Source organism: Buteo buteo, chromosome 9 (genome assembly GCF_964188355.1).
Source record: "Buteo buteo chromosome 9, bButBut1.hap1.1, whole genome shotgun sequence".
Lineage (NCBI taxonomy): Eukaryota > Metazoa > Chordata > Aves > Accipitriformes > Accipitridae > Buteo > Buteo buteo.
This window is the reverse complement of record NC_134179.1, coordinates 39,649,290-39,675,504: the sequence shown is the minus strand read 5'-3', so window position 1 is coordinate 39,675,504 and position 26,215 is coordinate 39,649,290. Positions and strand designations below refer to the sequence as shown.

Here is a 26,215-nt window from a genome sequence, read left to right as displayed (position 1 = left end):
CTCTTCCCCTAACCAGGCTTGCTTTGGTCAAGTCTCCCATCTGCCGTCTGAGTAGGCGACTTAAAAATATGGAGCATCCTTATCGCACTGCTGAAGACCTGTGCGCCGCACGAGTTTTCAGGAGGAAATCCAAACAATTAAAACCTAGAATATGCTAAAGAAGAACAACCAAAACATCAGGATGAGCAAAAACCATGCCTATAAATGGTTTCCCTCCGCGGCCACCTGACTCTTCTGCCTTGCCCGCACACACACGGGCCCGGGCCCGCTCCCCGGGTCGCCAGGCTCCAGCGGCGCCCGGCGGCAGGGAAGCCGACGAGCGCCATCGCCCCCTCAAGCCCCCCGGGGCAGGGGCTCCGGGGCGGCTGCGAGGCATCGGGCAGGCCGCGGAGCGCCACCGGACCGCCGCGGGAGGAGGCGGGCCCGGCCCCATGCGGCCTTGCGGAGGGGCCCGGGAGGGCGGGCCTGCCCCGCGGGGCAGTGGGAGGCGGCTCCGTCCTTCCGTCCCTCCTTCCCGCCCGCAGCCTCCTCCCAGGCGGGGGCTGTGCGAGGTCAGCCCTGCCGGGAGCCCCGTCCGTGCGCCGTGACTTGGGCCCGGGCCGCGGGAGAGCTCCTGAGGGGCCGGGCGGGAGGAGCAGGCGGAAGGTAACGCGGGCCGGCGGGTCCCGGGCAGGGCCAAGCAGCGGAGTGCTGAGGTGAGGTGTCGGGTCTGGGGCAGCGGAGGTCAGGTCCGAAAGCCTCCCCGCTCCGGCGTCCCTGCTGCTCCCGCTCCCCGCCTCTTGGCCCGCGTGTGGCCGCGCTGCGATGGCAGCAGGAGGCGGGGAGCGCTCGGCCTGCCCGAGGTAGTCCTGTGTAGGCTTTTTTGCCCGTTGCCTCCAGTGAGATTACTGACGAAGTTAGGTGGGATTTGTAGGACTGGTAAGGGCTCAAACCGTATCAGGTTTTGTTTCCTATGCCTTAAGTTTCCTGTGAAGCAAATCGAAAGTCAGCCAAAGAAATTGCAGCATTTCCCAGAGCTGGGAAAACTCTGTTTATAGTTCTCCTTTGTACACTTGTCAGCTTTGGCATCCTTCTGTCGCAGGTGGTCTCTGCTCTGCTGCATTCTTTGCGATTTATAAAAATACCTTTGTAATAAAATGTGATGATTTGTTTATCTGCAGCAAGTGCTTTACAGTGTCAGGAAGTTAAATCTTACAACACGGGGCTAAAAGTAGAGCCGTGCGTTAGTTTCTGTGTGAGGAAAGCAAGGTGCCGCCTTGCTCAAGACTTCCCCAGGAAGCCCGTGGAAGGGCCACACGCAGCACCGAGCTCCTGCCGGCCTCTCCCAAAAGCCACTGCTGCACAAGTTCTGCTTTGAATTGTACTTTGTGAGAGAAGTAGTGAGAAAGTTCTGCTAAAAAGCTTGCTGTGTCAGTGCTGAAGAAGCAATTTTTATTAAAATTGGATGTGCTTCATACATCTTAGTTGTTAATACAGTTTTAATTTGGATGTGCATTTCCTCAAATGTGCATCATTTGGGTGCTTTTTAGGCGAGATTGACGCCCTTGTTGCCTCCCGCCATCAATGTCGCAGATGAATAAAAGGTCAGTTTGAGTAAATCACTCAGTCTGTCGTGATAGCTGCAATACTGTATTCCAAGCTGAAACCTTAGAGTTTATGTATTGTTTATCAGTGGAAAAAAATGTAATTTGTTATGTAAAAGTTACAGATCGGAGGCTTTCAGGTCTGGTCGCTGTCTCTGTCGTCCCTACGTTCTGGTTCCAGGGTGAAGACCAATATGCAGAATAAATCAGTACATTCCACTGTTCTGATAGCAGCATTTTTTGAAGTCCCCCTCTGTTTCTGGTCAGTATTTGGTCAAATGTAAGAGTCCAATGAGAAAGGAAGATAATTGCCTTTATGCTTTTTTACAGCTTAGTCACTGGAAAATAATGTTTCTTTGTGCCTGCCATCTTAAGTCATACCAGTTTGCAGAAGAAATGCCATAAGGGTTGCTGGCTTATTTTGTTTCCATAATCTACTTCCTTAAGAAGTTTTTTCCACACCTTGTATAGTGCAGCCTTTTTTGGTGATGGTGTGTAACATTATTGTCTTTTAACTGGTACTTTCTGCTCTCCGAAGAAGTGTGCTTTTTATAGGTAGGGCAGAATCTTACATGAGGACTCCTTACATCTCTCAGTGTTTTATCATGGGTAGATAGTTTATCATGCAGAAAAATAAAGTCTTGCTTGGTTGGTTATGATTTGAAAATAACAGTAGATGAAATCATAAACAGGTCTATAAGGTCTGAATCTCGCATCATTAATTGCTACTGCTCAAGTGATGAGTGAGACTTGAGATCACTTTAAATGTCTTTAAAGTCTTGGGGAAATTGGATACCCCGCAGTTAATTACTTATTTGCGATTTTTTGGCACATTATGTGAATATATCAGTTTCTTTAATACAAGGTATACATCTTGCTTTAGCTAGCTTTTGATAAAGATCAGTTCTACATTGTTGACTGTTTTGTATACAAGTAGCACACTCCAAATTATTTGAATTTTTTTTTGGTTGTCTTGCCTGGTGAGTGAAAATCCGTCAGGCGTTTCTTAAGAAACTAGATCAGAAAATTAACAGTTGCCAACTAATATATATCTAGTAATATCTTCTATTAGGCCAAGCCGTTTACCTTGATAATACACCAATTACAAATTAGAGACATTAACATATGAAATAGATTAGTATCTTAAAGGGTATAGTTTCTTCACAGTTTAGCAAAGCCTAGTGATAAATCTAGCTGGTTAACTGTTACAGTTGTTGCCTAAGCCCTTGGACAGTTTTGAAATCTCGACACATTTTGCAAGCTGGGAGGCTGCCTCTTTCGTACATCAGAACTGTGGGGTAGCGCTTTGGGGGTGGACTGCAGGCTGGTTCCAGGGCCACACCATAATGGTGGGAAAATGGACTCTTGTTTATAATGAGCTGTGGATCAGAATTACACTGAATTTCCTAATGTTAGCCTTAATGGCTGAATCGGCAATGTCTTTACTGGTGTCAAAACAAGCTTTATTTGACTGCTATAAGAAAGGATTAGTTTTAAAACCTTCATAGAAAAAAGGATATGACTTGTGTAGTGAGCGATCTTGGAAGGCGCACATAGGTTACACGCAGTATCTTGTAGTGCTTTTTTTAGGGTTCTCAAAATGAGAAAGTGGAGAAGTAGGTTTGGTGAGGCGTTAATAATTGCATGTAAATACATGCATGTACATCTATTTCTGGCATCTAGGAGGTAGCATCTGAAATGCTGTGAAATGACTGGCGGATACAGGAGGCAGCTGGGGTTTTTTGACCTGTGCCAAGTGAAAGTCCTTCTGTTGGTGAAAGTTAAGTTGATTTGTTTTGGTTTTTTTTTTTCTCCCCTCATTTCCAGGTTTCATGAGGTAGTAGGCAGATTGTGCCTGGTTTCACAGAGGCTGTCTCAAGTTTATAACAAGAAAAGCAATTTTTTTAACATCAGTATAGTAGTTGACTGGCATTTAGAGAGAATTTCATCCTTGGACATCATACTTCACTTCCACTGAGTTTCTAATATCAGCCTTGGTCAATCCAACATGAATATTCAATGTTAAGTTCAAAGTTTCTTTAATGAATCACTTTGGGCATTTCAGCTGACCGCAAGTAGAGTCTTACATAAAGTAAGGTTGCATAGAAGATTTATGTATCTCTATTGGAAAGTTGGGACTGTATGCAAGTAAAGAAAAAAAAAAGGAAACCGTGATCTCATCCTTGATGCCATTAGTTTATGAAAATTAGCATACAACCTGTGGAATCAGACACAGCCTTGAAAGAGATCCTCATTTTAGCCATGGTTGTAAATCTAGTCTAGAGTTGATATTACTTGCTGTTTCTGAGATAGTTGTGTTTTTCTGCATTTTAACGCTTGCAATTTAGTGCATTGGATAAGTAACGGATTTCTTCTTTTAACACCTTTTTACAGCTATTTGATTAACAAAATGAAGCCTGCAAAGCTGCACTATTGGATTCTGGGTTGGTTTTCTATGGCATTATGTTGTTGGTGTGCTTCAGGTAAATTCACTCAAAGGTAAGTTATGCTTTAAAAAGAAATCTCTGACAGTTACTCCTTAAGTGCAGAGCAGAATAGTTTAGCTTCTGATGAGTGTAAATTTCATTATTCCCTTAGGTGACTGGTAAAATGAGGCATCTGCATTAACTGGAGGAGTGGGGGGTCCTGCCTGAGAAAAGCTTTACATTTATTAATGTGTCAGCATGAAAAAAGAGGGAAACTTAAATTACATTCATTGCACTTTAAAAACTTTGCAATCTTGCTTTAAATGAATCATTTAGACTTGTGATGTAGTAATGACATAAATCAGAAATAAGTGTGGGTCCTATAACAAAAAAATGGAATCATCTTTATGGCAACTGTTACACTGTATACTTTTTTTAATATCTTTTTTTTTTCTTGCTATTTTCTCAGTTCCAATAATTTTAAATTCCTTTTCATACAGCATCCTAACTGGGGCTGTATCAGTGCCATGCAGTCTTTTGGTGGTTGTTGCACTTGGCAAAATCTGGGCTTGAATATGAATAGGCCATGGGGGAGCCCACACCCCATATCACACCCTTCTGTGGTAAAAGCTCAAATTCCTATTGCATTATATTAGGAAATAAACTTTTCTCCTTCCTTTCAGTGTTTTGGCAAGAGAATGGTTAAGGGTGCTCAGTTCAGTGCTGAACTTCATATAATGGCTGCACTGCAGCTGGTTGGTAGCTTAGACACTATACTGGGGTTTCTTGAATCCCCAGGACTTGGGCTATGGCTTGGCCATCTTGGCAGCAGAGGCAGCTCTAGACATAGGTACAGTGCTGAACTGCACAGAGCAGGATAACTGGGATCAAAAAAAGGGTAGATATCCCTGAAGCTGGATAGATACGGAAAATGGCTTTCCTTGGATTCCAGTTCTGAGCTTAAGTTTCTAAAACTTGTTCTATTTAATAAACAAAATTTTCTGACCTATCATTAGCCAAAAGGTGTGTTCTAGGAGAAATTGTTTTGGCATGATTGTCGTTACAGAAGTTCAGCTGCTATTTCAAATACAGATGAAAGATGCTACTTTTCTAAGCAAGGATTTTTTCAAAGCAAGGAAACTAACAGCTCTACAGTATTAGGGAATTCTTCTATTCAGGTTTCCACAGCAGCAGTAAAGATCAGTTAGAAGTGTTCATAGTTTTCATTGTGGCTATGCTTGATTTGTTCCAGAGCTATTCTGCTAAATTATTTAAAAACCACAGATACATATGAACGCTTAAGATAATATGTGGTCATTGCATATTAGCAAAACTAGAGGGGAAAAACTGAGAAGTGATCTAACACGGGAGTATCCCTACTTCCTCAGGTTGAGAAAGATTAGCTTTCTCATATTTTTTTTTATATAACCTCTGGCAAGCACTAATGAAGGACATGTGGCTATTAGCTTCCAGAGAATAACAATTTGTTTTGACAGTACTGCACATAGTGCTGTCAGTTTGAACAATTTACAGTTCTGTTTTTGTTGATTAGGTTTTCCCACTTGCTGTTCTATTTAATCACTTAGTGTGGCCGAATGTATCTGCTGTAGTGTCTGAAGCAACAGGTTTTTTATCTACTTCTAGTTTATCCAGAATAGGTCTGCTTCAAAATGTAGTGTTTAAGTTAGATGTCTGTAAAATAATAAAGTTAGCATTTTTGAGATTTATGGTTGTGGTAGGTTGACCCTGGCTGGACCTCAGGTGCCCACCAAAGCCACTCTATCGCTGCCCATCCTCGACTGGACAGGGGAGAGAAAATATAACAAAAGGCTCATGGGCAGAGATAAGGGCAGGGAGAGATCATACACCAGTTACCATCACCAGCAAAACAGGGTTGACTTGGGGAAATTAGTTTAATTTATTACCAATCAAATCAGAGTAGGATAATGAGAAATAAAACCAAATCTTAAAAACACCTTTCCCCACCCCTCCCTTCTCAGGCTCAACTTCACTCCTGATTTTCTCTACCTCCTCCCCGCCAGCAGTGCGGGGGAATGGGGGTTGGGGTCAGTTCCTCACACCTTGTCTCTGCCGCTTCTTCCTCTTCAGGGGCAGGACTCCCCACTTGTCCCCTGCTCCAGCGTGGGGTCCCTCCCATGGGAGACAGTCCTCCATGAACTTCTCCAACGTGAATCCTTCCCCTGGGCTGCAGTTCTTCACGAACTGCTCTAGTGTGGGTCCCTTCCATGGGCTGCAGTCCTTCCAGCACAGACTGCTCCAGCGTGGGTCCCCTGCAGGGTCACGAGTCCTGCCAGAAAACCTGCTCCAGCCTGGGCTCCTCTCTCCATGGGGCCACAGGTTCTGCCAGGAGCCTGCTGCAGCGCGGGCTTCCCATGGGGTCACAGCCTCCTTTGGGCATCCACCTGCTCTGGCGTGGGGTCCTCCCCGGGCTGCAGGTGGAGATCTGCTCCACCGTGGAGCTCCCTGGGCTGCAGGGGGACAGCCTACCTCACCAGGGTCTTCCCCACGGGCTGCAGGGGAATCTCTGCTCCGGCGCCTGGAGCATCTCCTCCCCCTCCTTCTTCACTGATCTGGGGGTCTGCAGGGTTGTTTCTCTCACATGTTCTCACTCCTCTCTCTGGCTGCAGTTTCTGTTGTGCAGCAACTTTTTTCCCCTCCTTAAATACGTTCTCCCAGAGGCACTACCACTGTTGCTGATGGGATCGGCCTGGGCCAGTGGCAGGTCTGTCTTGGAGCCAGCTGGCATTGGCTCTGTCAGACATAGGAGAAACTTCTACAACCTTCTCAGAGAAGCCACCTCTGTAGCCCCCTGGCTACCAAAACCTTGCCATGCAAACCCAATACAATTTTTTTTTACGTTTCTTTTTATTCTGATTTTTTTTTTTTTAAATATAAATGTTGGCGACACTTGCAAAATCAGATTGCATCTCCTGCGGTGTCAACTGCATTGCTTGTGGTTGTTTGTAGTCTTTCTTTTTTAAAAGAGTAGTTACAGTTCCAAGAATGTGGTATACTTTCTTTTTAGCTAATATACCCATCAAGAAGAATTAGAAGATTGTTAACATCCTAAATAATCTTTTTTTTTTTAAATTATTGTTGTAAAAGCTTGCCAGTAAGCACTTTCATCAATATAAAACAGAAAATATGTTTCTTCCATATTTAAGTAGTGGAAAACATATGGAGATAGAATGCCAGGAGTTGAATTTGTTTGACAATGTGGAGGGTGTTAGCAGGTTTCTAAATATGTTGTTTCTGTGTGATTTGTTAGTTTGGTCCTGCTGTGTCTGGAGTTCTCAAATATTACAATAGAAGCTATAGACAAAAACCAGCTCTATAATCAATGTATTATACTAGTAAGCATCTTGTTGCTGGCTGAAGGTGTTGCTCTTTTTAAAATGCTTGAGGAAAAATAGATTTGTCTATCTTTCTCCAGTGAAAGCCACCCTCATACCTGGAAAAAGCTGTATCTTGCTCATCATTGGCCAGTGACTGTATGTAAGGTGAGATTTTTGTGTTTTGTTCTCTTTTATCCTGACAAATGTAGCCTCGGGCAATAAAAGTTTGAAAACAGAATGAACAAAGCCCATCAAGCACTTAATCTTGCTTATGCCCTTATATCTTTGTAAAGGCTTTCGCTGACCTTGGTGCAACTTTTGCTACTTGACCTGCACTCCAAAGTAGCAGTAAATGACAGGATTGTGATATGTTGCAGATGTAATAGTCAATGTAGGACATGCTGTACTCTAAGCCTTAGTTGCTTGTTACATGTTTTTTGATGTCTTGTTAGTTGTAATCTTAAGCCTAGACTTTCACCAGACTCTGTAAGGAGACTTGCCTGCTTTGTCTAACTGAAGACAGATAGCAGATTAATACTTGAACTGTCTGCTGCACAACAAGTATTAGCTTTGTAATGTTGGCTCCAGTGTTTTAGTGATAAGTCATCAAATATGGATTCAGTCAGGAAAAAGAGGGCTATAAAGCTTTTATGGCAGGTGTCTCTGAGCATTTCTGTACTTGAGGGGTGGGAACCAAAAATGAACCCAACCTTCCAACATATGCCTGTCAAAAGCACCGCTAAGAGGTGTGCTACTTATGTCCCTTTTGCTATTAAATACCTACTACCATCTTATAAGTAGAACATTTTTCATATGTTGGAAATACTCAAAGACTTCGTCTCATACAGCTAAGTTAAAAATGTGCTATACTTTTCGAAAGTGTGATCAGATTAACTGGCACAAGGATGAAGAACCCTGTAGACAATAGAGAAGCTTCAGTTTCAGGCAGATGTTTCTGGAGCCAAAAAGGTCCCGATCTTGGAGACTTAGGTTTATTTATTACAATATCGGAGTCTTATTTTTTTTGTGCTTTAGGTACTTTTTTCATTTCTCATTCCCATTTCTGGAAATATGTACAAAAGCAGTAGCAGCAAAAGTCACATACTGCCTAAATTTCTGAGGAAAAGTAGATGTACTTTAGTTAAGTGTGGAGGGGAAGTATCAATAACAAAAGTCAGATGTGCATGACTAACTGAGACCAAGGAGTGGCCACTGTTCTGTTTTTTGTTTGTTTGCCTGTTTTTTTTGGGGGGGGCGGGGAATAAGGGTGGATTTGATGCCAGTTTGTGTCTGATTTTCTGTTGAGTAAACATCACAGTTACTGACTTCAAACAGAGGTGTTGGTGTTCAGGGGTTTCTAGTGCCTGGCATGAGTGGGCATTCAGAGTCAGTAGCAGTGCAAGCCCTTGCTTACATGAATGATGTGCAAGCAATTAAAAAAATAAAAAAAAACAAACAAACAAAAAAACCCCACAGACCAACCAAACAAAAAACCCCTACTAACCAGTTTTCCCACTGTGTATTCATGCTGGCTTCTACTCTTCATTCCAGGGTAGTGCCACTGGTAAATTGACAGATAACCTTTATAACCTTCCAGTGAAATTGTAATGAATAATTGAAGATGTTAAGCATCAGAAAACGTAGGCTTTCTTACACTTTGTTGATTCCTTATGATCTTCTGTAGTAAGAGGTGGACAGAAGCATTCCAAAGAGTGAAGAAAAAGTGAAATTAAAATCATATTAAGTGCCTTTTTGCCCAGTTTCACATCACTGTGTTATATAAAGAAACAGAATCTCAACTGTACTCCTGTAACAGCTTTCTTTTTACTAATGTTAACATAAGAGGAGTTCCCAAATTCAGCTGTGGCTTTTTTTTAAGTATGTAGATTCCTCTCATGTTCAGTGTATTTATATATGATTGTGATGTTATTTCAGGGAGACAATATTTTTAATATCATTCTTCAGTTTAGAACTGTTCACATGATATTGAAAGGAAAAATAACTAGGTGAAGGAAACTACAGAACTCATTAAATCATTTATGTAAAAGACCTTTGAGACACTAGTTTGTGCAAGTACTCACTAGTTTATGCTTCCTATATAAAGGAACCTGATTATTGAATACTTTGCTACATACTGTGTTCTTGATAAGTGTGTGGATGACCTACATCTTAATTCCTGCCTGTTTTGCATATCTGTATTCAAAAAGTTTTTCAGGCTTTTGAAGGCCTAAAAGGCCTGGTTTAAAATTTAGTGGGCACGGTTCAGCATGCCAGAAATTTGACAATACACATCTCCCAGCTCTTCCTGTGCTTTGAACTGTATGTGTTCATCTGGTGCTTTTTAATACTGAGTGTGATCAGCACAGTTAAACTGGAAAGTAAGTGTTTTGTAATCGTATCTTCCAAACTAACCTATTAAAATAAAATAGTGAGTATCATGGAAGCAATAATCCCAGGGTTTAACTACTGACTGCTGCAGTGAAAGGGTGAAGGAGGAAGAGATGTTCTTCCTTATCATGTGATTAGAAATTCTAGTACCATATAATTGACCTAAAGTGACTATGTCTTCTACAAAGATACCAAAGCAAAATTCATAGACCTCAAGTGATTATGAATTTAATGTTCCCTTAATAAATGGTGCCTGTGGTGCAATTTATTGAACTTCATGTGGCTATTTCATGTCACTTAAACTTTCTGGTCACAAATTAATATGAATCCTGTTAGATGGAAATAGGAGCAACTCAAGGGCGAGAAGAGGGACTTTCCCCCTCCCTTTTTATGGAGTTGTGCTTTAATTCAAGAATTTAAGAAGAGAAATATTATTGCAGCTTTTGCATCTTGGAGATTGCAAAAGAGACAATCTTATGTGAGTGTTTCCTTGTGAAATGGGGAAAATCTAGTGCAAGTTTGTAGGCTATTCAGTTCCTCCTCTGTTGAGAATAGGAAGGATAATAAAGAAATGGGTACTAAACCCTGCTGTCATCTGCCTTTTACTGCACATATGTGCTGATCAAGTGGAAGAATTAAAGAAAAGATGACAGAATAGGCTGGTTAACAGAACAGTCTGAATTCAGGTTTGAAAGTAGTGTAAAGTAGCAGATGAAATTCTTTTTTTTATGTATGAGATAAAAGGTTTTCCTAATTTCAGGCTTTGGCTGTAATTTTACAGCAAAGGCTTAAAGGAAGAATAGAAACTTTTTTTTTTTTTTGGTAAAAATAGAAGTAGTCATGTAATATAGAAAGAATTAAAGTGACTAAGGTGAGGGCAGTACACTGTTGTGATCTAGCATTAGATCAAAAAGTTCCTTAGATAAAGGGAGGCCTTTATTTCTTTGTTTATATATTAAGCCAGGTGTCTCCAAGAGAGTCCAGCTCTTGACATGTGCTATTTTGGAACAAAAGAAAGTTTTTTCCTAAATGCCAGTGTAACTCATAAGATAACTCTTAATCTATGCCTCCAACTGCTCTGTGAATAAGTCTGGTTTATATGGGTTTTGTGCGTCTTTTATCTTCCGTAAGGATAAACACATGAAAGGTTTTAGCTTATCAGCTCATGATAGAGAGGTGTTCATCAAGAAGTAAATTTGTTTTATTTCCCTACTCCCAGATTTTTTCAGCAACCTTATAAATCTGATTCATTCATTGATTGGTTTTACCCCAGGGGCTGGGGGGCAAGAGGAAGGGGAATAATTACACACTGTTTGGGGGAGAGAAATTGAAGAGATGAACTCTCTCCACAGTTTCAAAAGCAAGGATTTTTCATAGCAGTTGTGATGTTTCAATACAAAATAACACTTAAAATTGATCTTAATTAAACAGGGAGATTGAAAAGGAAAGCAGGATTAAATATTTCACTTCCCAGAAGCTGACTTTTTATTTAAGCTTGGGCTATCTGTATGTGATCCAGTAGCACTACCCGCCCCTATGTACAAGCTGCTATATCACAGGATTTGTAATTTGGGCAAATCTACAGGTAAGACTTCTGTGACAGTTTGATGGTGTTTCACTTTTTGGCATTTTGGAGGTGAAAGGAGCTTCCATGCTTCTGGAACCTGCTGTTTGTCCAATGTCTTGCTATTACAAATAGGCAAATCTCTCTGCTGCAGCATTGCCTCTCAGCATGGTGGATGCTGGAAAGGCTCACTGGCACTTTTCTCAGTGTTATAGAACGCATACGGTTAATTTGGATTGGTTTCATTATCAGATTGCTTTAAAACAGGAGAAAACAATGTTTCTTTTTCAAATTAATCTAGCTATAGAAGGCTTTCTGGGGTCCAATGGGCCTACTTGAAAATACACATTTGTAACTCTGTTTCAAGTCAACGGTTGCTTGAGGTTGGATTAATCCTTCAGCAATCAGTATATGATAAACAGGAAGGCTGCCAAGAAGTGTTTTTGCAGAAGCAGCAGGGTGTCCTAGTTTCAGCCCAGCCAGCATCAAAGCACCAGGAAGCCGCTTGTTCACTCCTCACCCCCCTGGTGGGATGGGGAGCAGAAAATGGAAAAGCTCAAGGGTCGAGACAAGGACAAGGAGGGATCACTCACCACTTATGCTCACGGGCAAAAGACAGGCTCAACCTGGGGAAAAAAACCAAAATCAATTTAACTTGTTACCAATCAAATCAGAGCAGGATAATGAGAAGTAAAACCAAATATCAAAACACCGTCCCCCCACTCCTCCCTTCTCAGCTCAACCCCACTCCCGATTTCTCCACCTCCCGCCCCCCAGCAGGGCCAGCGGCGGGTCCGACATGGAGCCGGGGAAGCTTCCAGCAGCTTCTCACAGGAGCCGGCCCTGCGGCCCCTCCCCTGCTACCAAAACCCCACCACACAAATCCAAACCACAGGGTTACCCATCTTCTCAGACTAGTGTTTGCTCATTTTATGATATTGATTTAAAATTAACATTGGAAAAATGCTATGGCTAGAATTAAAAAGGAGGATGAATGAAGCTGGCCAAAGCATGCAAATTGTGAACTAATGCATTGTAGGTGGCATTGACCTCGCAGTTCTGCCAGCACACAGTGTAACACCAAGAGCCTGATGAAATGTGTAGGAGAAACTGCTAATACGGTTAGTGCCATGATAGGGGAGAACTGATTCCAAATTTAAAATACTCGAGGCTTTCCTTTAGCGTGTCTGAGAACTGCAGTTAAAGAGCGGATGAGGAGCACAGTTGCACTGTTCTTGTTACCACCCTCGGTTGAACAAGCTGGTTAGCTGTCAGGTTGTTTTTCAGGGAATGATGCATTAGCTGCTGGCTATTAATTTGCTGTACTTTGGGCTAGATAGATGAACTCTTTCAGCTCCACAAAGCTTATGTCGTGAGAGGAGCAATATTGTTTAGGCGTTTGCAGTGTCTGTTTGTTGAAAATATTCCTTTCAGGAAAAAAAGTTGTGGCTGGGTTTAATTGCTTCTATTATTGGTGGCAAGAGAGCAGAGAAAGGAAATGGGCATGGAACAAGAAAGTTTTGCATAGCTTGCAGTTTTGCTGCCACTGGCCTGTGGCATGTGGAAGGCAATTGGTGAGATTACAGGCCTCTCTCTGCTCTTCTCTACACTTTGCTCTTGCATCATGTAAAAGGCATTGTGGCATAATTAAGACGGGATGCAGACCCAAAAAGGAAAGCTATTATTATGAGGAAAAAAAGTCTGAGAAGGTTGTTATTTAGTGGTGAAAAGTGTTTAATAAAGAGCCATAATTACTAAGCAGAATGATCAGGGAAAATATAGTAATGGTATTCTGTGATGTGTGAACATGGATTTTTGTTTTGTTTTGTTCAGTAATACGTACTCTGGTCTAAACAATAATTAATGTGTAGGCTATTTCTCCTGCATTATCAAAAATTTTGACTGGGGCATTTTTTTTGTAGTAACGTATATACTCTTCTCTTTATTCCCTTGTCCCTCAAGTCAAAGTATTTAAAAAATACATTCTAACCATTTTACTTGGAATAAGCAACCTATTTCATCTCTTCTTTGTATTTTTCCCTTTTAATACAACAATAAAACTACTCCTGGATGCTGAAAGATCGTTGTGTGCTTGTCTAATATTATAGTTTATCTGGATGGTTTTTATTTTAATGGCTCTGCACTCCTTGAAAAGATCTGATGATGAGAAAAATACAGAGAGCTGCCACCTAGAAGATAATAAATGCATATTTAGTTCCATTCATTTAGCATGGATCAGGCTACTTTCTATTACCTCAGAACCTGTCCTTTGTCTTCTTTTTACACTGCCTGTTCAGGATACCCCTGGTATTTGCTTGATCTGCGAATCAAAACTTTAATGCCAATTGGTCTCTGCTAAGTGGCACAGTCTGTGACAGCTTCAAGTAACTGGAGTTCACCAGTTCCTGATCTGAGCAAGCAAAACTTCTCATGTCTCAGTAGAGCCCTGGACCACCAGTGAATGAGCTTTTATTTTTTCCTCTTAAAACATTATCCTTGGACACATATAACGTATTCTATATTTTTGTTTTCCACAGATGAGTGCTAATGATTGTCAAGACCCTCCAGAGTACTGGACAATCCATGGACTATGGTATGATCATAGAGTGTTTTTATTTCAGCCTGGAAAGGAAAAATCAAGTTTTGTACCAGGATGTTTAGTGCTTTTTTTTTTTGAGGGCTAATATATCTGGTTTTATGATTCCTTGAAAAAAAAAGCCCTTGTTTTGTTGGAAATCAAAACCCTATATTTTGATGTAAAACTGAAATACACTTCTGTATCTCATGACTTGCTGAGCTCCTGAAATCCTCTGTGCCACATGAGCATTTTATTTATACATCCCCTTACAAGATCAGTAGTATTCTCAAACAAAAAGGGAAGTATAGTTTCCTCTCTTTTTTTTTTTCTGTCTGAGTACACAGAATTTGTTAATGTCTCATGACTGCTTGCAGCTTTAAGTATCTTAACTCAGCACAAATATTGCAAAAGTACAGGAAAAACTAATTTGCTTCAAAGGAATCAAATCAGTGGAATTGGTGCCAATGGTAGAAATTCAAAGGTCTTCCTGACAAATACAGGGAAAAATTCAGTACAGGAGTTTATTAAGCTATATGTCCTGGAAAGGTGAACAGCATTATGTCTAGATTTCCAGTGAGTGTCTTGGTGATACTTGCAGAATCATCGCTTGGTGCAGTGGTTGGGGAGGTCAAGATCCTTCCATATCATTTACTCCCCCTCTATGACTTTTACCAAAAGTGAGAGGGACTGGAGGGCCTAACGAAGAGTCTCTACATGGGAAATGTTATGGCCATAATTAATGTCTTGAATTTTTACTTCTAAAACACTGTAGATGCTGATGGGTTACTTGCATTTTTAAATAAAACCTCTAGCTATAATCTTGCATATTTAAAATTCAGGCTAATGATACAGAATAGAATGCTGTTAGTTACCATTAGTGAGTTAGGAGACATCTTTTTTTTCACTTTTATTTTGCTTCCCTAGGCCTGACAAAACTGAAGAATGTAATAGGACATGGCATTTCAATGTCACCGAGATTAAGGTATTTATTTAAAACAAAAATAGTCTTACCAAGCAGAGCTGAGTACAATTACTTTTGCACATCCTATATGTAAAATCTGTAGCTTATCATGTATTACTCTTAATGTTTGCTGAAGGGTATGTTCTTTTAAGGACTCCGCAAATTTATTAGGTGCTTCTGGTGCTACTTGAAGTTGCAGTGCTTGTAATCATTAGCAGCTGTTTCTACTTGATTTTGTAGACATGTGGTTTGACTCGTTCAGCCATATCCTCTAAAAAATCTAGAGAACGTAGGCGGTGGATCTGCAGTGGCAAAAAGGACCTGTGAAAAAGAAGTTACAGTCAGTCCATGTTCTCTCTTCCATTTTCTAGTGCAAAGCTAGGACACAGAAAATAAAAGAGTTCAGAGTATGTTTTTCTGTGTGTTTTCTCCCAGGGCATTAGTACTTTTTTATTCTTTTTTTTAATTAAAAAAATTTCCATATTTCATTCAAATGTGTTGTAAACAGGGATAGGAGGCTTGAGCTGACAAATGTGAAAAGCTGCATGACTGAGCAGCTTCTGCAGTGACAGTTGAAGGAAAAATCTTACTTTGAGGCAGTGTGTCGGTATTAGTACATTCAGATATTTAGATAGTTGCACCTACCTGTTACCTCCAACAACAGCATTTTCAGAATACTGGGGAAAAAGATCTTTTCTGCGAGTAAATGTTTCAGTTGGAGATGTTGAAAGATGAGGCTTCAGTTCTAGAAAATTTATCAATGTATGTAGATTGTGTAAGAAATAGCTTTTCAACACTGTAGCTGCATTTATTGATTGTGAAATTTTTAGGATCTTCTGTCAGACATGAGACACTATTGGCCTGATGTGCTTCATTCATCTCTGAATCGCACCCAGTTCTGGTGAGTACAAAAAAACCTAAAAAGTATTTTGGATATTATTTTATTTAAAAAAAAAAAAAAAAATCTGAGTTAGTAATTCTTCAGGTGAGATGTTGTGCATGAGAAGCAGTGTCCAGGAGGCCACTGAAAGCAGTGTGTCTTGTCAGCCTCATTTACAAATAAATCTGGTTTCTTGTTAGAACACCTGCAAAATGCAGCTGTTGGAGGGGGCTGTGGCAGAGGTTTTGGAGAAATGAAGCTTAGTGAAAGAGAGAGAGGATGTGTTTCCTCCCTTTGTCCCCAGGGAGGAGAAGCAGTTGCTGTCGACACATTAAATCTGAATAGCAGTAGCACTCCTGGGCTGTCACAGCTAGCTGTAAAAGCAGCTTCCAGGCCTCTTTTCCTAGCTAGCTTCACTGTGTTGCTGTCCTTTAGAGACCTTTCCTTTTGGGCTTTCTCACAGAAAACGAAATGGAAAAATAGGATGCATTGGATCATCCTAGCCACTTCTCTACAGAATTCTCTCTCTTTATTTACTTTCCTAGCAGCCTAAAATCAGATCTGGGAATTTGTTTAGAGATCAACCTACTTGGCTCGTGGGAAGGGAAAAAGACATTTTGATCTCTTCTGATAACAGTACTGTTTTCCTCCTTCTCCATGTTTCTCTGGTTCTGAATAATCAGACACTTGGACCAAAGAGCAGTATGGGTGGTATTTGAGTTTGCACAGGCTTCAGTTGGAGTGCATTATTTCAAACTAATTTCAGTGGCCATTCAAGTTAATTTGCTGAGCCATGAGCTGCATCAGCCAAGGTACGGATAAGCAATTTGTTCTTCCAGATCTACAGTGAAAGTGGTAACATCAGATAAGAAGCAGAGCACGTAGCTAGAGGCAGTAGCATTTAAAGCCATCTCAACTATAAGTGCCCATAAGTTTTCCTTTGGATTGGATGACTGTTTCCCTGCTGTGTCACTAGGAAAAAGCTTTGACGGGATTGTGCATTTCTTCTAGTCTTGTCCTTGATCTATGGAAGACACTTGTCCTCAGAGTCTTAAACTGGTTCCACAAGTGTCTTACGGCAACCTAAGCTTGTAACTGTCAAAAGTGGTAGTCTCGCTTTTTCTTCCCTCCACTCCTCTGTTGCACTATGCCAGGGAGAGCATGACTGCTTCTTTGTGGTAGCACAAGTTTATGCCACCTTAAACTGTTCCTGGAATTATAATAAGAAAAATGTGTTGTAAATCTAGCACCTCCCATGCCCTGACCACCCACCTGTTCATAAAAACAGGTGCATACTAGTCCTTATTTACCAACAGAGATACTTTGGTAGGCAGCAGGTGTGAACAGATGCCATCAAAACCTTTTCCCTTTCAGTTCAAGGCTATCAAATAGCACATATTTCAATACCTGGAAATATAATTAGAAATATCACAAAAGTCGGGTTATAACACTGAAACTAATATTTTGATTGACAGTGTAATTCATTCCCTTTCAGTAAGGTGCCAAGTGCACTGTAATTGGCAGCTCTAACTGCAGATTTCGTAAGTGCAAGCTTTTAAGCCGACTGAAAGACAGTGAGATCCCATTGTACGTCTCCCTTCAGTTAAATGTACTTCAAAATTTTAAAAAAAAGACACAAAGCAAACCTCTCTGTAGCGTAAAGAGGACATACCGGGAGACAAAATCTCTTTGAGGTTCAGCTTCCTTTCCACACAGCTGAGTTATACCAGTTTCATTCCTTTGCATTTCTGCAGCCCCCTAAGATTTCATTTGTAGGACTTAGCTTTGAGGTATGCAAGTGTGACATTTATTCTTAGCAGCACTATAGAGAAAACGGTGGAGAAGGACAAGTTACGTAGTGGAATCCAACCTAGTGCTGTAAGCACCACTCCTGTGTGCCTGCCAAAGTGCTTGTGTTCTACAAGGAGGAAAAAATGTTCAGCAAAGTTCTTGACAGGTGGCATATGTGCTCTGTGCTACTGCCTAGCTCGTGGCTACAAGAGGTACAGAAGGATGGGTGGCCTTCATGAATACAGGCAGCTATGTTCTGTATCCACATGCCACCCAGATGTGAGCTGAGGCTCAAGTGGAATTACCTTGTCTTATTGTGGTCTAGGTGAAGGATTATGTGTCTCAGTGAATAACATTGAGATATTAATTCTTTTGATTTCTAAACAAATTATTTTATGTTATTCCCTGGTACCTGCAGCTCCTTCATTTCCTAACTGCTTCAGCTTGCGTTTAAATGGAAGAGGTGCAGGTAAAAATTCATATGCCTGTGCTGAATGGTCAGAATTAGCTGTATCTGCATCATTGGTTTTTTTCATATAGCTGTGCTGCAAAATAAAATAACACTGTCAAGAGTGTCATCTTAAAGTTTCAGTAATTGTTTTGTAGTGACTTTAAAGTAGCTCTCCATTCTGGAAGCTCACAAATTAAAAAACTGATAAAAAAACTTGGGCCTGGTGTATGCTTGACTTGCTGCAGCTGATGATGCATGGGTACTGTCTGTGGGTAGCTCCGTGTATTTTCACTTGGGATCCCCACAGACCCATTGCCTGGGCCCTGTGATCAGTGTGAACTGGACCAAACTACTCCAATGGCAGTTCCATGTTAGCAGTAATGTGCTTCTTGAGCAGCATCAGATCTTTGGCCCTCTATTTTTGCTATTTTTCTGGAAACAGCAGGACACTTAAATACAAGAACTACTGAAAGCCTTCAAAAGACAGCCACAACATTTTACCATTAGTTTTACACACATGCATATATTATCTGAAGAAAAATTGTCACCCTGCATGCAAAGCCTTGCCTCCAGTTTACTGCTGTTCCAGTAGCCCTTTGGATTTGACTATTATCTGCTTCTGGTCCAAGTTAACTGCTCAGTATCTCTTGCTAAATTTACACCTAAAAGAGTTTCCATTTTCTTTAAAACTGCAGTCTCTTTTCTCATCAGTAATTTCAAAACCCTTGTTGGGAAATCTGCTCTTTGGCCCATGTAAAGTGGACTCCTCCAGGCAATAAACAATTCCCTTGACATGCAGTTGAGTTGAGTGTTAGAGCCAACATGAGAACTCTCTACAAGGTTAATTTGGGAACGTATAGTGAAAATCTTCCAGTAACGCTTCTTCTCCCCTCCCTCAAATCTCCCGACACCACAGTTGCTTTATTCATTCTCTGTTCAGAAGTAGTGTACAAATTTCTCTAAATACAAACATAATTTCTTTTAAAGTGTTTTCATCCCTTAAGAAAAATTTGAAGTTTTTAATATGAATGGACAATTCAAAGGCAGGCTTTAAAGTGAATAATAGTTGTCCTTGTGCTTCTCTGCTTTTCCATGAGGTTCTTAAGGCATCATAAGGTCAGGGGGTGCTGTGGTAGTAGCAGGAATTTGTGATTAGATAACTTTTTGTACTAAATAGGTATCAATTCAGCAGATGTGCACAAGTGGGTTGTGAAAATTTGAAAAGAAGGAAAAAGAAAAAAAAAAAGAAAAGACACCACCACCACCCCCAAATCCACAGGTAGTCTTACTAAAGATTATACTGTTTAGTCTTTCAATAGACTTTAGAACTGATAGAAATATATTTTGAGCTTTGCCCTATTTTTTGTCTTATTTGACTTTGTCTACCATAAAATTGTAAGAATTGCTTTCTTCTGCACTCTGTTCCATGGTGTTAGAAGACTTGATGGTGGAATAGTAGCAAGACTTGAGAGCAGGCCTATGAAAATACTGCCACAGGCCAAAGTAAAAGTTGAGGCGTCAGTCTTGTCCTAGCAGTTTGTGCAGTTTCACTGTTCCACCCAAAATAAGGGTTAGTCTCTTCAGTTGTGAAAAATTTTTAGTGCTTTGAAACTATGTTTAGCATAAAAGACTCCACTAAAACTTATACAAAGTTTAGAAACATTCATTTCTTATCATTCTGACCTCCAAACATCTCTTTGTAATACACTGAGAGACCTTTGTATTGTAAGAGCATGATACATATTTACTTCATAAATTCCTTCATTTAATTATTTCAAAACCAAGCTGATTCAAAGGAGGCAGCTAAAAACCCCAAATACTCAAGCTATTTGGGCTAACTCAATCTAAAGAAACCCCTGAACAGCGCTTTCAGCTTGATAAAGTTTTGTCACGCTCTTGTGACACAAAGTTCTCTTAAGTCAGCTTTGGAATGAAGTAATGGTTTATTCCACATTGGTATCTATCTATCTCATCTCCTCACCTTGCAATGCCCAATCCTAAAAAGATAGCTGGGGGGGGGGGGGGGAGGCAGAGAAGAGTGTTAACCCTTTGGTGGGATAACAGGTGAAGGGCTGAAAGGGCTGAACTTCAAATGACTTTTGCACAAATTCATATACATAATTTATAGGAAAACAGAATTATTGATTCTGAACATCCCACGTTGATATTCAAACCATTAGACCATTCTCTCCTTTATCTTTTACAACTCTTACATGAATTTGGAGTCTCTCTCTTCCAGCTGCCAGTGTTAAGGCCAACTCATTTATATATTTTTAAAACAACTTACTGTCTGAAAGAATTTTTCCTTAGTTTGATGTTACAGACCATAATGAGGGACTTGGGCTTCTTCCTTACTCTCCTGATAGGTCCAGAATCTCTTGGTAAATTATTCTACTAAAAAAATACATAGATGTTGCTGTAATTGAAATGGCGGGAGTGATCTTTCTTGGTTTTCCTTTTTGCACATGCAGTATTTTTTGAGTGCAGTGTGCTGCTTCACCCATGTAGCCTTTCAGATACTTGATTTAGGTATATTGGCTAGCTTGTGCAGCACATATATCTGCAAATTATGTTTTCTGAAACTTAAATTTTGCTTTTCTCCTATAGGAAACATGAATGGGAGAAACATGGCACTTGTGCAGCCACGCTTGAGATCCTTAATTCTCAGAAGAAATACTTTGGTAAAGCCTTAGAACTCTACCAGCATGTTGATCTTAACAGGTACGTGAATGACTCAGTGGCCTGCCTCTTTCAAACAATTTCTAAAAGTTTCAAATCTAGCCTAAAAAAAAAATCTAAAAGTCTGATGGCAGAGGGGAAATGAGTATTAGCATAAATTACTTTTAGTACTGGAGTTCAGAGGAAGGGTTGTCTACTCTGAGAAGCCTGTCTCTGGTCACTTCAGAGTCTGGTAAGCCAGCAGCATTCTTCATGGCATCATTTTAGACAATGTGAGCAGTAAATTTTGAGAAGCTGTATCGGCTATATCTCGCTACTAAAAGCTATGGTACCTGTAAACGTCTAAATCAAGTGACAAACCCCCCCAAACTTCTCAGTCATACTGAGGCCCAAACACTTGTTTATAGAAAAGACAGTGCTCTGCACGGAGGAAAGGACAAGCTGCAGGCAAAATCGTGCAGAACATCCTGAGAAAAGGCCGAGAAGTAACAGCAAGAGAGGATGTCCTGAAGGGCAGTGTTCAGTTGCTGCAGGCAGCGCTCTGCTGTCCTTTCAAACAACCCCAATCTGACACTCTTGCTTTGTCCTAGAGGCTGATTCCTCCTCATGGTTCCAAAGCACTGGCCATTCCAGATACAAAATCTTGATGGGAATGTTGTGGCTTGTCCAAGCACTGCATGTACACATTCTGGCTGCAGGTGAATGCCAGAAGGCCAGAGTCCTTTCCTGATCATGCTTGGTATGGCTGGGAGAATGTTTGGCTTGGATTTGTTGACCATGAATTGTGTCTCTGTATAAGACTACAGTATCTGAGAGAGGAAATAAGTTCTTTTGTATCTAGAAACATACCTTAAAAAAAAATAATTTAAAAATCCTGTTTGTGTTCTGTCAGTGACTTGTCCAAGGAATCTCATAACAAAGACTCATTAACTTTGCATATGCACAAAGGAAATATATCTTTTCTTCCACCTCCTCTCCTATTTTTGTAGGTGTCTTATAAAACTTAATCAGATTTTTCTAGACACAGTGCTTAAGAGCATGTCATATGTAGTGTTAAAATTAATAATGTCTGATAAGTCAATTGCCTAAGTAGCTGTAATGGTGTGACTAAAACATTTTACAGATGGCACAGTGACCGATTATGTAACTCCATATCAGCATGTGTAACACCAAAAAAGAATAGAGACTGAAACATGTTGAAATTAATTGCTCAGGGCATATTCTCCATTGTAGAAATGAACATAATTAAATTAATCTTTACTAAAAGAATAAAGACTGCTAATGTTCTCATCGTACTTCATTTATACTTGAATGCAAAAAAGTAGTCTTAGTGATTAAAATATTGTTTCCAAAAAGGAAATTACTAAAAAGAGGGCATTATGCAGGCTCCTGTAAGAATAACAGAACATCATTTATTTTATTGGCCTCCTTATATCCAGTGTAAAATGACTATGACAAACAGCTACACCTTTAGTCATCTGGGTTAAATCTCAAATGTGCAGAAGCTGACCTTGGAAGGGCTGAGCACTATCAGCACTCATGAATTAAACCCTGCGAGATGCTGAACATTCCCACTCCTTATGGAAGAAGCTGGGACTTACAGACTCTGGGTCCCGAGTCTTCTTGTCAGCTTGGAAGTGCGGACTTCCCTCAGGACCAAATCTCAAGGAAGGGGTATACAGGCTAGAGGTTCTTGAGTTACCTTGTTTCTCTTATGTGATCAACCTTTCCTCTTCAAAAACATATTAATTAGGAAACATTTCTGCGCTGGCATTGATGTTGTTCCAGATCCATGTACCATGTCCCTCTCCCAGTGTGCTGTGCAACTCCCACCCCAGCAAGCCCACCCTGTATTAGAACATGAGGGTGTCGAGAGCAGCCTCACAAGTCTGCCTCCATCACCTCGCGGTGGCCTGAGCACAGGGGTATGGCTCAAGGCGGGGGAAAGGAGGTAATTAAACTTCATGCCCTAGCTGGCACTCGACAGGGCGTTCTGAAGGTCCAGCAAATAACAGTAATATTGCCCTTTCCTTGAGCTGTGTCTGAAGACTCAGCTCTCACAGCTCCTCAGATTAAGGTGGGGAGAGGGTTCTTCCTGACCCTGCCAAGTTGAATGGAAAGTGGCGTTTCAGAAGAGTGGAACCTTTCCTAGGCCTGGCAGAGGATGGAAGACGAGTTTCCTTTGCTCCCCATCACTGTAATGCTTGCCAAGTTCTCCCTAAGATTATCTGTTTACCTAATGATTATGAAATTACGTTTGCATACAGAAACCATGGAAAAATGTTTTATCTTTGTTTTAGTTGTCTCCTGAAAGCTGGGATAAAGCCAAGCAGTTCATATTACCAGGTAAGAGGCAATCTTTTATAAAACAAAATCATGAGCGTGTACTACTTTTCAGCAGAAGTTAAGTAATTTCTAGAGAGTAAGTGATCTTTTTTTAATTGTATAGTTCTTTAAGGTTGTGCTTTACCTGAACGTTTTTGTGAACTTAACAAGTGTGGGAGCTGTTGGAAAATGTACTAGTGACTTATTAACTTATATAAGCTTTTTAATTCTTCAGATGACTGCCATAAAGGAAGCTCTTACAAGGTTTTATGGAGTAACACCAAAGATCCAATGTCTTCCTCCAGAAGAGGTAAAAACCCCAAACACACAGTCCCCAAACCCCCCAAAACCAAAAACCAAACAAAAAAACAACCAACGAAAAAAAAACCAACCTTTTTTTTTATTTTTAAAAGGAGGACTTTTTATCAAAAAACAAAAGCAAAATTAGAATGAAAAATCTTCAGCATGGTGAAACTTAGGTCTGGGTGTTCCTTGTGTGTACAGCTCTTTGCAGATTACATATTGCTCAATTCTTAGAGTTGAGTTCATAAAAACATTGCTTATGTACTGGCACCACTTTGCAGCTTATGTTACTGTTGCCACAGCCTTTTCTTAGCTCAGAAATACTGCTAGTGGAGGAAGTGTCCATTCTTTACCTAGTAACTTTACTGTTGGTATTCTTACCCAGAAAGTGGGAGCACTGGGTTTTAAAGGTCTCTCTGTCTTAAAAGATTTGAACTTGCATCTCTTGCATGAATGCTGTAAGTACCATGCTAGAGATTTTGCTGTAGCTGAGTACTTCCCTTTCCTCTTGCTAAAGCTTAATTGCCATATAGCAAATTACTAGAACCAACAAGAGTGAGCTGAATGGAGCCAGTGACTGTCATCCTTGACAAAGGTACTGCCTGTCAACAGCACTCTTCCCTTCACTGGGCAAGGCTCGTGTTCCACATGAAGAAGTTTCAATGGATGAAATCCTTCAGAAAAAAAACAGCTCAGAGGCTTGTCTCTGAGGTTGTTCTCAAAAGTCTATACCTAAAGAGGTACAAAAAGGCATTTTGAGCCTCACTGTGGTTCAAGATGGCTATAGTTTTTCCTTTTGAGCCAACAGTGTCTGAAATTTCCATTTCTTTCTACTTTTCCTTGCCGATTGTACTGTGAATCACAATGCAGTAGAGAATGTGGTACACAGAGACGGTGTGCTGTAGCGTAAAATACAGGTCACCATACCTGAACCAAAAATGCCTTTCAAGGAACAAAATAGTATTCTGAACAATTACATGGGTGGGCTGCATAGCTGTTTCTTTCCTTTTTCAGCTGGGTTACGCTGGTTTTGTACAAAAAGAAAACAAAAAAAACAAACCCACAAGATAGCTTTCCCTCTTTTAAGTGGTTCCTTATTATCTTAGCTTGATACAAGTGGTTTGCTACAAAACACTTGGCAGACTTATTGCCCATAGAGAGACAACAATTTTATGAAAACTTGCCAAGATACAGTTGCTGTTGGAGTTTAATAGCTTGTGTGTTGTCAGCTCATTTGCTTTAGTAGTGCTCTGAGGTTTTTATACTGGGATGTTTCTTCATGTGAAAAAGAATTCTAGGTTACAGTATTTTTTAAATGTATTTTTAAGTTACTTTAAGCAACAAGGGAATATGAGTTGAATGTGGGTTGCACACTCATCCATCTCTTGATGTTGAAGAAATACAGAGCTAACACAAACTGCAGTTTCTAGCTCTGTTCACTGTAGTTCTGCCATTGCTTTTAGTACAATTGGGGTGGTGCTCAAATTAAATGAAGGTAATTTACAGCTTGAGTCTCCTGTGCTTAGCAGCTGAAGCTAATGGGTAATAGAAAGGAAAAAGTACACCCCATTTTTTTACAGATAGCTCTTTTCAGAGTTCCAGCCTTCTTGATGCCTGGAGTGCATTATAGAGGTGCTTTGATGTTTAAAACATATTGTACACTTGCTGTGTTTTTAAGATGCTTTAAAAAAAAAAGGGGGGCAAAAAAACCCCCCAAAACCCCTAACAACAAAAAAAAACAAAACCAGAATAAATAAAAAAAAACCCAAACCCACAACAAAAAAAACCCCCAAAACTAAACCAAAGCAACAACAAAAAAACCCCTACCACAGTTACTTTTGTCTTGTACATATATTCTTGTCCTGCTTAGTGGTTTCAAAACCAATTTTTTTCCACATGCATTTTGTCACACCTGAGCATTTTGGGAGATTTTTGTATAATCTTCTTCCTCACATGAAAGGCTTCCATGCCTGCCTGCCTGCCTGAATAAACGTTCAATATTTTAATTCCTAGGCTGTCCTGTAGTCCAAAAATGACACTTCTGCTAATTTTGACAGCTTGTTTTTTTATTCTTTTCAGTAAAAGCTATTGTAGAACCAAGATTCTTTTCTCCTTTTTGGAGAATTTTCTTTGCCTCAGTTTCCATCCTGCTACAAAAGAGTTGGTGAAAGGTGGCTTTCAGGTCACACATACCCTTCAATATTCACAGAGTTCAGCCAGAGCTCATCATTAAGGTGAACAGCTTCTGTGTACTGTGCAGATTTGGTAGATGCTAAGATAATCTGTGTCACAGCATTTCATAATGAGACTTACTAGTTAGGCAGATTCCCTGTATTGTTACTGAATTATGTTGTTGGAACAGGTTTCCTTGACTGCTTGCTCCTTAAAGACAAGTACGTACTATAAGCTGTCCAGAGTGGATGCCTCTGGTACCTGTATCCTTCACATTTTTCAAGTGGCAAATGTACAAATAAGCACGACTGTATTCTATAGATAAGGCAATATATATGAGGAATTGATTTATTTTCTTCTCCCCATCAAGCTGATCTCATCCCTCATGTTTCTAGGGTGAAAAAGCACAAACAATTGGTCAGATTGAATTCTGCTTCACCAAAGAACTGCAGCTGAGAAACTGCACGGCGCTGAAGGGTGAATCCAACCCGATGCAGGCTGACTTGAAGCTTGGAACTGAGGAGTTGTCTGTCTGCAGTGATACTCTCCCAACCTATTATCCTTCACAGGTCCAAGATCACAAATGAAGCCATAAGAGTTCAAAAAACTTTTTAAACAGCAACGAAAACCAAACCCTTAAACACTATACCTTGGAAAGCAGTCTTGACTTAGCAAAAACCCTGTCATGCTGTGAAGATTTCTGCTGGAAAACTTGCTTCTTTTGCCATTAAAGGAGAATTGTCTATATTGTAATACCA

General features: G+C 40.4%; 1 protein-coding gene across 6 annotated transcripts; it reads left to right on the top strand.

Annotated features, from left to right (window-relative positions):
- On the top strand, nt 1-26,215 carry RNASET2 (ribonuclease T2). Of its 6 annotated transcripts, none has more exons than XM_075036117.1 (11): nt 521-645; nt 1,530-1,583; nt 3,978-4,082; nt 7,464-7,530; nt 13,855-13,910; nt 14,820-14,877; nt 15,687-15,757; nt 20,586-20,699; nt 22,958-23,003; nt 23,218-23,292; nt 25,853-26,215. In XM_075036117.1, the coding sequence occupies exons 2-11, from the start codon at nt 1,564-1,566 to the stop codon at nt 26,042-26,044; spliced, it is 804 nt and encodes a 267-aa protein (XP_074892218.1). In that variant the 5' UTR covers nt 521-645; nt 1,530-1,563; the 3' UTR covers nt 26,045-26,215. The 6 variants fall into 6 exon arrangements, with proteins under 6 accessions (XP_074892215.1, XP_074892218.1, XP_074892220.1 ...); XM_075036118.1 differs by having other exon boundaries at nt 558-695; XM_075036114.1 differs by lacking the exon at nt 1,530-1,583 and having other exon boundaries at nt 1-695.